Source organism: Podarcis raffonei, chromosome 10 (assembly GCF_027172205.1).
Source record: "Podarcis raffonei isolate rPodRaf1 chromosome 10, rPodRaf1.pri, whole genome shotgun sequence".
NCBI classification, from domain to species: Eukaryota; Metazoa; Chordata; class Lepidosauria; order Squamata; family Lacertidae; genus Podarcis; species Podarcis raffonei.
Window position 1 is genome coordinate 41,670,640 of NC_070611.1, and position 12,173 is coordinate 41,682,812.

General features: G+C 40.1%; 1 protein-coding gene across 8 annotated transcripts in view; it reads left to right on the plus strand.

Annotated features, from left to right (window-relative positions):
- Positions 1–12,173, plus strand: part of CFAP54 (cilia and flagella associated protein 54) — a 106,751-nt gene that overhangs the window by 71,157 nt on the left and 23,421 nt on the right. For 7 of the 8 annotated variants that reach the window (XM_053404977.1, XM_053404980.1, XM_053404978.1 and 4 more), the window contains 10 exons: positions 331–418; positions 2,428–2,580; positions 3,032–3,229; positions 3,598–3,685; positions 6,217–6,423; positions 7,718–7,784; positions 9,241–9,423; positions 10,006–10,092; positions 10,630–10,752; positions 11,778–11,831. In XM_053404977.1, the coding sequence (XP_053260952.1) occupies positions 331–418; positions 2,428–2,580; positions 3,032–3,229; positions 3,598–3,685; positions 6,217–6,423; positions 7,718–7,784; positions 9,241–9,423; positions 10,006–10,092; positions 10,630–10,752; positions 11,778–11,831 (1,248 nt within the window). The remainder of the gene's footprint in view (positions 1–330; positions 419–2,427; positions 2,581–3,031; positions 3,230–3,597; positions 3,686–6,216; positions 6,424–7,717; positions 7,785–9,240; positions 9,424–10,005; positions 10,093–10,629; positions 10,753–11,777; positions 11,832–12,173) is intronic. The other variant, XM_053404981.1, reaches the window with a different exon arrangement.

Genomic DNA, 12,173 nt, shown 5'->3' on the forward strand with positions numbered 1-12,173 from the left:
CAATAGTATCCAACCTGGTGACCTCTAGATGCTTTTGGACAACAATTCCCATCAGCCTAAGCCATCACAGTCAATGTTGATGGGAGAGCTAACACCATTTCAAGGGCACCACAATGGGTACTAGTGCACAGACCCTCATTTTGAAGCATATCAGTTAAAGATGGTGAACATTAGTTTTGATTGTTTGCACATCTAAATTATTTCTCTGCAAGGATTTTCAGAAATCAAGTTTTAGGTAACCAAATATTGACATAAACATCTGAGTTTAGTCACATTATTTCGAAAACATTGCCAATAGATGTTACAGTGTTGAAAACATTTTTCTCTTAGGTGCGCTGTAGAGACTTTGTTGCGATAAAGCTGCATGCTGCTGCCAAATGTAATGAAACAACTGATGAGGATGGATTTGATAGTAAAGGTCAGAGCACATACTGATATATAAGTCCTTTTTATCTTCAGAAGGTTTTCTGTTCATGTCCTTTTGGAGTACTATGGCAATATTTTTATACTATGTCTAAATAGGCCATGCCTCAGTCACATGCAGCCAGCCATTTCTCTGAGAAAGAGGATATTTACCATATTCTGTTCTGTTTTCCTCTGATACTGGATCTTGATTTTTTGATGGAGCTGCAGGGACCTTTCATTGAAGAGGCAGATGAGTCTACTTCCGTTCTTTTCCCTTCTGAATTAGAATTTGTGTATTTTGCTGCAGCTCTTGCTGATCCAATTTAAAAGGAGCCCTTCACCTAACCCTAGTTAACTTTTTGAATGATATGGTTTTATTTTGCTGATGAGGAGGAAAACAAGTGGTGTAGAGGCACAAGTTGCTATTAATATGGTGGAGCTGGGATTGGTCTTGATAGATGCCAAGGGACCTAAACTGGGGATTCAGGCAAGAAGCCCTGGCTCCTCCCTCGCTAAACTTCTGGGACAGCTGGTTGGCCAATGGGGTTACTAGCTGGATCTTTTTTGTTCTGTAGTGCCACCCATTTAATACCTAGGAAGGATACTGTTCTATAGTCACTCATTCTGATCTGAGGACCAAAAGGGGTCTTGGTGTTCTGTAAAGCAGTTCCACTTCCAAGTGGGATGGTGTTGTGGTCGGATCACATGGCCTTCACACGCAGCGGGGGTTGGTCAAGCCCCGTGTTATGGCCCCCGGCCAGCCAATCCAGTTGACTGGGGGGGTGTGTGGCTTACCCCTTTTAAACCGCAGCACGGCAAGGGGATCTCCCTCTTGTTCCGGCTTGAGTGGCAGTTAGGTATTGGTAAAACCTTGTTTGGGGGAGGGGAGGTGTGGCCTTCACCTGCCCCTCCATAGTAAAGGGTATTCTGTTAAAGGAATCTGGTGGTCGTGGTTCCTGTCCGAAGCCCGGTTGGAGGCTAGGGCCATGGCACGACCTTCCGGTGACTCTAGGGGGAGCTTCCAGTTGATGTGCATCAACAAGCTCCCCCTACTGGTGGTTAAGCCTTGTGAGACTTCCTGCAGGCAGGCAGGAGTCAGATATAGTCGGTTCAGTTCCAATGCCTAAGCCAATACCGCTCACATTCTGTAACCAGTAAAGTTGTGCCCATTAACTAAAATATGGTGTCCACGTGTTATTATTCAACATAAAGGAGAGGCCTCAGGGTTTTGACATGCAAATGTTGATCCAGACTTAGGTCCTCAATCTGTACAACTCATCGCATTGAATAACCACACAGTGCCCATTCATATTATTACTAAGCTAAACTATGGCAGTCCTTCTGCTGGTCCTTTCCTGGTCCTTCTGCTGCCATGCTACCCATGACTAAGCCATGGCTTGGCTTGGTGTTATGTCCAAACCCAGGCTTGTGGTTTTCCTCACTCAAGACAAACCATCAGCTGGAACCAAGGATTGTTCTAGGGTTAACTGCTTGAAATTTGTCTGAGAAAGACATACCATTAAATTGGGTTTAGCCATTAAGCTAAGACAAACCATGGCTGAGCCCTGTATGTGTAGCAACTGGACTGGGGGAGGAGTGCTGATCATTTATTTCAGAATCCACATTTTTTTCTCATTCACACCAAGCCATGGTTGGGTATAGCGCTATATGCAAACTGTGTCACAAACTCCTTGTCCTTATTTAATGCTTGATCTAGAATCTGGTATTTTAGCCTTCAATCACGTTAGCATGACACCTTTGGCCTTGGCCTGCCTGTACTTGAATCAGACTCTTCAGCTGTGGCCTGACTTGGAGTTTGGCCAAGGCCTGACATACCTCTCTTCTGATTCAAGGAAATAAGTTGTACCCTTTCACCAGTGTTAAAGCAAATTGTGTTTGTTGTCTGTTTCAGACCAATGTTGTCAAATGTGAAACAAAATCATTGAAGCATTTAAAACCTTTGCTGTATAAGAAAGGAAAGATCCATATTTAGGTTTTAATATATTTATTGCTTCAATTAAGATGCGGATCAAGGAAGAGCACTGGTTTCTGTTCCTCTGGATGTGTCAGATGCACTGCAGTGTTTCAGTGAAAGCCTGGAAAAAGCAAAATACCACAGTAGATCTATTAAATATAGCAGGAAATTGCTTGCATTATTTCTTGCTCACACACAAGGTGAGTAATTGCTATAACATCTGTTGGTTAACAACAAGATTGTGTGTACAATTGATCTACTTTAAGAAGTCAAATACTGGAAAGCTTAGTGTGAAAAAGAAGGTAATTATTAATGCAGATGCTTTTTATATTCATACGAGAAGTTATGAGTTTGGTGATATAACCACTACATGGTTATCTTAGTTGAGGACCATTGTTCTCTTACATCTGCACCAGCCTTAAATGTGAATATCTCTGGCAAATTAATTTTAATTCTGTGTTTGTAGAATTTATACAGATTCTGTATTTGCAGCCAATCTTTGTGTTGGCTAGGAAGTGTAAATAAGCATTTTTCCCCTGGAATTACAGAGCATTACCTTTGAAATTAATCTTTTTCTACAATTAATTGCCACCAGAATCAAAATCTTTTGGATAGAGTATATTCAGTATATTAATCACTTTTCTAATCTAGAGTGTGGAAGAGTAGACACAAGATGGAAGGCATCTTCACATGGAAAAGTGGAATTTATGATGGGGGCTGAGTTCACATATCAGCCAGAACCACCTGATTTTTCTAATGAAAATTTTACTAGCATTAGTTTGGTTCAAGGCAACTCCATTCCCCGGTCAAAACTGTCAGTAGTCATCTCTTCATATGAGCAAACTCTTGGTAAGATTATAATTTGTTTTGCCTCCCTTACAAATATATATGTACAGATATATACTTACAAGTATGTGTCCACAAATTTTGGTGGCATATAGTCTATCCCATGAAAGTTTCTTCTGTACCCATATGCTTTTTTCTACTGTAGAAAAGATCTTTGGCTGAGATCCTGAGTTAGCTCCCCATCCCCTAATTTATTGTTAGATGGCTTCGAGATTTTTATGGGGATTCATAAGTGAAATAAATGAATAATATTATTTAGGATAATGATTTATTTCCTAATTCATATAAGTTGATTTACATAAATATATTAAGTGTGTATTAATATTTCTATTTTTATTTTTTAAAATTCTCCTTCAACCAATGAAAAACAGAGGCTCTTCAAAAAAATAATCAGCAAGACCTCATGGTGCAGGCTTTCAGTGAACTTGGAAATATTCACTTTTATACAGGAAACAAAAGGTATCTATAGTGCAACAGATATAAAATGAAACTGTCGTTAAATTTTCAGTTTTAATGCATAATTAGCTAAAGCACAGCTAAAGGCTGTTAACTGAAGTCTAGGGGCCTGCAAATACTATTGTTTTGATTGAGACAAGGTTTTATGTTCAAGTGTGTGCCAGTGTTACTGACATATGCTTTGCTTGCGTTTGCATCATAAATTTTGTGGGAATCCCTTGTTAAGAGTGGTGAAGGGCTTTACAGCCGTTCTTTCCAGCTTCTGATAGGAAGCACTTGGAGCAGGTACTTCAATCCCAACCTGCAGCTGCACATGTAGTTGCTTGAATCAAGTGGGTATTTCAGAGGAAAATAAGAAAAACATTTTACATAATAAGTCAGCTAGTGATCGGTTTTTATTTTTATGTGATTTTAATTGTTATAAACAGCTTTAATATTTTTAAATGAAATTGTGATAAACAGGGTTGTTGTTTTTTACAATAAGTAAAATGTGATTGTATGAACTGAAAAACAAAACAAAACACAAAAGTTAGCTTTGAAGGAAAGTGTCCCTACTTTAATTTAGGTCTTAATGTGCATTTGGTTTTAGTTTTAACATTTCCCCATTTCCAGTGGGAGGTCAGCAGAGTGGCCAGAAGGCAGAAGAGATTGTGTTCCGTTAACCATCCTTTGCTGGCGGAAGAATAGCACTGTAATTTATAGAGCCTTCATAACTGGGCCAATTTCTTGTGGGGTTCAAGCAACCCTTGGGGAGGCAGGATTGCCAGCATGCATCCAGTTCTGCTCCTGCCTTTGGTTGAAGTGTAGCCAGTCATTATTGCTCTTGCTCATCTTTCAGTTACTTCTCTCTGAATTTCTTCTAAACCTTTCCTCGTCTGTCGTAGGGAATTAGTAATAGTCCTCCTTCCCCATGGGCACATTCCCCTCTGGTTCCCTTCACTCCGTAGCTGTTATTTTTATTTCCCACCCTCTGCCACGCAGTTACTTGGGCAGCACCCAGTACCTACACCAGGCACTACCGCCAGGATGCTTTGGATTCGGCATTTGGCAGGTGGTCCTGCAGCAGGTCCTCCTGCCACAACCTCTTGCACTTGCACTCCCACCCTAGAAAGGTTAGCATCCCACTCTACTGATCTTTCACTGGAAATTGGGGAGGAAATACAGTTGTACCTGATTGAAGTGTAGTTTTCCATTTCCTAATGAAAGGTCAGCAGACCCTGCCCTAGTTGGGTTGGCTGCAGGATTCTTGTTATTAGCACAAGTCCCATTGACATTGGGAGGTGGTATGTTTTCTTTCTGCCCTTACACTCCCGGCTGTCAAGCTTGGCGAGTCCATGACCTGAATGCCTGTTGGACGTCCTGACTCCCAAAAAGTTGCTGCCTGCCTTTGGATCACTAGGTGGAGCCATCAACCCACGCTGCTGACCTTTTCCCTAGGAAATGGGAACACATCAGGCAGCTGCAACTGTACTTTTAAAAGTGCAAGTGGTTTGCATGCATGTCAGTGGGGTGTGTGGCTTCTGTATGCAGTTGAGTGCTGGATTTGGCCTGGGAAAATGTCTCTCTGTGTGCAGTTTAAGTAGATTAATATTTGCTGCAACCTGAGAGGTGTGGAGGGCATCTATCGTACAATATTTACTGTATACAACATTGCAGGCCTCCTATAAAGCATCCTTGCTCAGCACAGTCCCCTTCCTTGCAACAGGGTTTGACAATGACCTACACTGCAAGATTGTTCTATACTACTTCCAGAGCCCAAGTGTTGGGATTAATCAATGGACAATACCTTTATCCCATTCTGAGCCTGACCTGAAGTATTCAGTGTAAGCAATGCTGCAGGGCAATCAGATCTCTTCCAGCTATAGCCCCTTCCAACCTTCATAATGGGCATGATGAATTGCATTTGCTTTGGAATTTGCCTAGGTTTCCTTAGTTCCTACCTGGGAAGCAGCTGCTTTTCAGCATCCCTGTGTAGATTGTCCCACTGTTTCTGAAAAAGAGAGGGAAATCATGTATTCACCTGCCAATTTTACTATTTCTGGGAGGCAATGACATCTCTGATTGATGTGGGGCATTTATGTTCCTGTGTTTCCTGGCCATGTCACTTAAAAAACACAGACATCATGGAGTTGGGACCTTGAGGGCCATCTAGTTCAGTCTCCTGCATTGCACAATCTCAACACGTGGTACCCATCCAATTTCAAACCATACCAGACCCTGCTTAGCTTTGCAAGCATACTAGCAGTTTTATTGCTGCACCACTAGGAGGATTGTGTGTGTGTGTGTGTGTGTGTGTGTGTGTGTGTCCCTCCTTAGATTTCTTTTTTTTGTTAAATTGCAAACCAAGGTATAGGAAGAGTGACTGGAAACAGATATGCCTCTTGTGTTTCATTTTCCAGTTTTTGCAGTTCACACTGCATTTCATTAACCTGTTACATCTGCGCTTGAGGGTGTGATGCCAAATAAAATATTTTCATTATCTTGCATTTTAATAAATGTCAGTGAAACATTGGATATTTTTAAATGTTTTTCAGAGCTGCTTTCAAATGCTGGTGTCAAGGCCTTGATGGAGTCCTGAAAATAGTTGATGCACTTAATCACTGGCATGAGTTAGACGGCTTGTCAGAGAATGCCACTGGCAACTTGGCAAATAGCTCTCAAGGTTACTGTGAGAAATTTGTTTCTCGGGGTGGAATTTGGGGTTGCTTACAAGGAGCAACCTTAGCAGCCAAAATAGCTCAGTGAGTATATAATGCAACCTTCTCAGCCACTGATCCTAGAATAATTCATGCGTATATAATAAAGGATAGAATACTTCTTATTGTTAATGAAGTTCTTTTTTAAAAAGCGCCTATCAGAAATACTGATAAATAAATCATTCAAACATGCTGTCTAAGTTTGTATTCATACTGCATCTTTATCCAAGTTACCTTGTACAGGCAATCTTCATTTTGTGCAGGGGTTCTGTTCCAGACCCCCACACGCGTCGGTGGAGCCTGCATAAGCCCACTTTGCCCAGCTCCACCCCACCCCTCCCCTTTTCATGATGTCTTTATGACTTTTGGGAGCTGCTTCCAGGTTCGACGCCATGCTTGTGTGGATGATCGCGTATCATTTGCATGTGCCTAAAGCAGGAGTTGCCTGTAATTTCATGTCGGTTTTTTATTATCATTTGAATTTAATATGTATTTCCAGAAAAATATAAAATATTTAATATAAAATAACAAGTTGAAACATATAGCCACACAAATTACAGTAGTACCTCGGGTTAAGTACTTAATTTGTTCCGGAGGTCCGTTCTTAACCTGAAACTGTCCTTAACCTGAGGTACCACTTTAGCTAATGGGGCCTCCTGCTGCCGCCATGCGATTTCTGTTCTCATCCTGAAGCAAAGTAATTAACCCGAGGTACTATTTCTGGGTTAGCGGAGTCTGTAACCTGAAGCATATGTAACCTGAAGCGTATGTAACCCGAGGTACCACTGTATACTCCCGTGTGCCACCCTGAAAGTAAGGGTGGGATAAAAATACCAGAACATTTACCTAGAGGGCAGGAAGGGAGGGAGAAGGTATGTGCCCTGCACATACTCCAGGAGAGCATCAGCAGAAGTGCTGGATTGGCTTTGGCAATATGCTCAAATAAGCCTGACCTCCCCATCACCTCAGCCCCTTTCCCTCTCCCTTCAAGTAAGTGGCAGTGACTCCACTGCCAGGAAGCCCAGATATGCGGCAGCACCCTTTCTCAGTGATCCCTCTTTACTCCAGTTCTTCTACCTTTAACATGAACCTGAGGGGTAACCACAAGCCTATTATGAGTCAAATGTTCCCCTCAAATATATGTGTGATGCATTCAGAGATCTTACTTAACATACACAAAGCATATAAGTAGAAAAATGTATTTGCTGATCATTATATCATTGTCTGATATAATACGTAAACATGAAGGGTTTTGTTTTCAGGTAGAAATAAGTTCAAAATTTTGGTTACATTAAAGCAGTCACAGTGTTCTTTCCCCCCCTTTTGCTTCTGCACATAGGTACATATTGTTGTATGATGTGAAATTAAGAACCAAAGCTTGCATTTTATCCGCCATTCTCTTCAAGGTAATCAATATGTTTTAATTTGTATCTTGTCTAATAACTGATAAAAGTTGTTTTCGAGATTTTCACTCTCAGTAAGTAGGTAATGGTTCTGGCAATAATGGCTGTAATAGTGTGTGAAAGCCTCTCACTAGCTCGGTTTGCAGAACAATCTCTTTAGTGGGTTAATCCACCAAAAATAGGGTTCTGAAACATTTGGAAGTGAAGGAAGGAAAGCTGCTAGGAAACAAGGGTGGGCCTGAAGTCTAGAAAGCTCATAGGCAGATTTCTGACTTGCTTGGATGATCAGCAACTTAAAATAAACCAAGTCAAGTCTACTAAGAGCTATGAAGGAGAGCAGCTGAGCTAGGAATTCCATCTGTGGGGATTGAAGGATGCTCCAAAAGGGCTTTGGCAAGATGAAACTGACTGCTGCTTCTGTCTGCCCTTGTTTCTAAGAAGAAAGGAAATTTGGGAGGCCTCCTCCCACCCACAAAATATACAAACTATATAGCTAGAGGCCATATATTGTGTCTGCTATTGTTCTGTTTCAGTATGATGAAGATGTGTCTTGAGCTGCCATAACCCCAAATAAGCTATGAAAAGGCATGACAGAAGTGGAAATCCCAGCCAGACTGTTTGATTCAAGGTGGTAGTTGTAGCCAAGCAAGGACCACCAAGTAGACCTCAGTCCACTTTCGGGTGGCTTTCAGCACTGCAGCTAGCCCAGTATCTCCTGACTCACCTACCCTACCCTGCTGTAGCCTTTGGATTGGGCTGACACCAGCATCACTAGTTCCATGAATGTGTTGTTGCTTGCATAGGCATATTGGGGAGCAGGAGTTGGCTGTAGCATGTAATGTTTGAGGGAGGGAAAGAAAGGAAAGCGTCTCTGGTTTGGCAAATTCTGGTTAAAATGGGAAGGATGAGTCACAATAACCCCAGAGCCAACATATGCACTAAGCTTAAGGAAAGATGAATGAAAGAACTGCCTGCTACAAGGAAATCACTACAGGGAAGAATCTAGCAATTTGTAATTTCCATCTTTCAGTTGGAAATTATTTCAGCCACTGTCAATTGATTATGTCTAACTCTTCCACTCATTTTGCGAGTGGCTCCGCACTTATGACCAGTGGACCACAGTATCCCTGAGCCCTCTCAAATGACTCCTGGAGGCAGAACATTTGAGAACTCTTGTTCTAGCCAACTGGCCACTTAAGACTTATGTCTGGTTTCAGATCTAGATAGTAAGAGTAAATTAAAACTTTAATTAATAAGCAAGAGAGATTCCTGTATGTGGCCATGCAGTATTTGTGCAATGTAATGATCCCACTTATTCTAGGCTCAATAAAGCAAATGTTTATTCTATATTAACATCTTAATTTTTTAATATGAAGCACTACACGTTAATTAATGTGGTTTTAATGGGTATAAATTTTTGTACAGCTTTGGAAGATTTTAATAAGTGTATAATTTCCAGTCCCTCTTTAGAGTTTCACTACCACATCCTAAAGCAGATTGTGACTTTGCACAATATGAAACAGATATATTAATTCCTGGCATTGATCTATTCACGGATTACTACAGAGCTGATGTCGCAACAGTTGTTGGAAGCCTGACTTACGTTATATATGAATTGCATTGTAACAAGCAGAATCTAATAGTAAGTTCTCATAAAGTATATATAAGACATTTGTAATTCTTTTAAATGTTGAAATGGGTTATAAATTTGGTCTGTAGTTTCACTTTTATACTACTCAAGGAGCATGAAGCCAGTGTATAAGGTTATGAAGCTTGTTTAGTTGAATACCTAATCCTATGAATGTTTACTTGGAAGTACAGTATGATTGCATCTCACATGAGGGTTCTGTTCCAGAGGCAGCACACTTATGCAAAATTACACATAGACAAAAGCTACTGACTGGCATGGGGTGGGGGTAGGGGACCCTCATATTCAGGACCTCCCAGTATGTACTTTCTGCTGGCTCCACTGTCCCCATTTCATTAATGATGTTTTTGAATTTTTAAATCGGATCTTAACATTGCTATTTATGTTTTTGGACTGTGCATAATTTTATGGAAGAGAAGGTAAAAAAAGTGACAATCATATCTATAAATTAATAACTATGAATCTGCTAAGCTACAATGTATGGATTGAAAGCTCTTACAAAAGCCTTTGGCTATATACAATTAAGTTTTACGAACTATGAATAAATATTAATAGAATTCTCTGGTGTCTTTGCAGATTTTGCCACTATTCACATTGTATCAATACTTGGTTTCTGAAATTTGTCGCAATGCAGGTAAAAGTATTGAAGGAAGAATTCTCAAGGTAATGTAACAATATAACAGTTAAGCAACACATTCAGTTTTTCAATGATTGCTTAATGTAAATTGGTTACTAAATTATTATCTACTGCTGAATTTATTTCATTGGAGAATAATAATTTATATCTAATTGGAGGAAATGAGCTGTTTTTTGATGAAATGAAACAACTTTTTATCCTCAAACAGGAAAAAAACCAAATGGCCTTTTCCTTTTTTATGCTACCTAAGTGGTGTGATTTCTTCCCACATGTTTCCAGTAACATTGGAATCCCAAGATCGCATGGAAGGGACTAAGGAGCTAGCATCATCTCCTTCTGAGAGCTGGGGCTATGCAAGTTTGAAAAAGAACTGCATCATCAATAACAAATTTAAGATCCAAACCCTGCAATTCACAAAATGAATTACACTACTGGCTCTGTAAACCCACTGGAAGCTATAGCATTTCCCTCACAGAAGCTGATTTGGTTGTGTATAAATCTTTGTATGTAGAGCTGTCACTATTGTGGACATTTAGTGTAATACTAACCTTTTCTTTAAAAAGATCAAAGTACTTACAGATTTAGGATTTTACTCTGATGCCTTCAATGAACTATGCATTCTCAACCGTGGAGAGAAAGTCCCCTGGAAGCTACCTGCAATCTATAAGCTTGTTCCAAGACTCCCGGTAAATTTTTAAAAACTTGATATCATAGCCTAATATGTCAGGAAATACATTCTCCCTTGCACTTAAGGTTCACTGTGAGTTCTTTGCAGGGTCTTTTAGAAAGGACTTGCCCGGATTCCCTTTCTAGTGGAGGGCTTGGTCTCGCTTGCTTTTGATTCTTCCAGCTTTTAAAAATAGTTTCACACCCTGGATGAAAGGGTTATTTAACCTTAACCAGGGATCTGCCATAGTGACAATCAGTTGGAGAGCTAACACAAAAGAAATAATGATGTGATTGCTAAGCATAGTTGTGAATAGGTGTGTGTCAGTCTGTACTTTTTCTATGGTTTATTACTGTAGATCATGTCATGAGTAAAGGTTGGCATAACTTAATATGAAATAGATCCCCATTATGATCTTTCTTGACCCTGATACTAGTCTTGTCGCAAACATGTCCTGAAAGGCATGGAGGAGACATCCTGAACTCCTAATACTTTCTTGTAAAGATCAGCACTTGTAATCTAGTTACCAGTAAACCTCCTGTTAAAGAATGGTTGCCACACAGACAAATAGTAAGACAAATCAGCTCACTAGGATTATAGTCCTTTAACTTTTAATTAAGCAGAATAAACAAAATGGAAAATAGGAAACCCTAGGAAGAGACAATAGATTTATTGGAATTACAGGAATTGCTCATCTCAAAAAAAACCTCCCTTCTCTATTAGAATGTATTGACTAGAATTAGTACAGAACCCCTAGATTTTCAGTAGTTAGTTAGCTCTTCAATTTACATCATGGGATGCTGGAACCAATGGGATGGGCAATGTTCTCGTCACGTGACACTAGGCAGGAGCAAAGACCTTTGGGAAGTAGTCTCGATTCCCTCAGTTTTTCCTCCTGCCTGACGCAGCAGTCTGTTCCTCCCTGCTCTCCCCTTTTTGTCAGATGTCTAGCTTGTACTTAAAGAAAGTATTTTCTGCTTTTCCTTTGTGGTGTTTTTTGTGTTCTCTTTGATTCCTCTGTTGCCTTCATATTTATATATATAGGTCTCTGCCAGTTTTGATTCATCACAACCGCTCCTGACAAATACAAATCTACAGGTAAGAAGTTGGTTGTATATCTGATTCATACACCAGACTGAGACTCAACTTGAATTGGTGCACATTCAGTTTTTTACTTTGTTACTTCAGCAGATAATATGGAAAGGAAAGTATGTTCTAACACAAGATGTAGTGATTGCCACCAACTTGGATGGTGTATTTATTTATTCAATTTCTGTGCCACTCTTTGTCCCAATTGGGACGAAGCACCATTACAAAACACTTCAAAATATCATGAAGACAATAAATCTAAAGCACAACTGTTATAATTATTGAAGTCTTAACACTCAAAAATATTGGGTCCCTGGGGAATGAATAAGTTTAACTGAAGTCTAAAGGCCA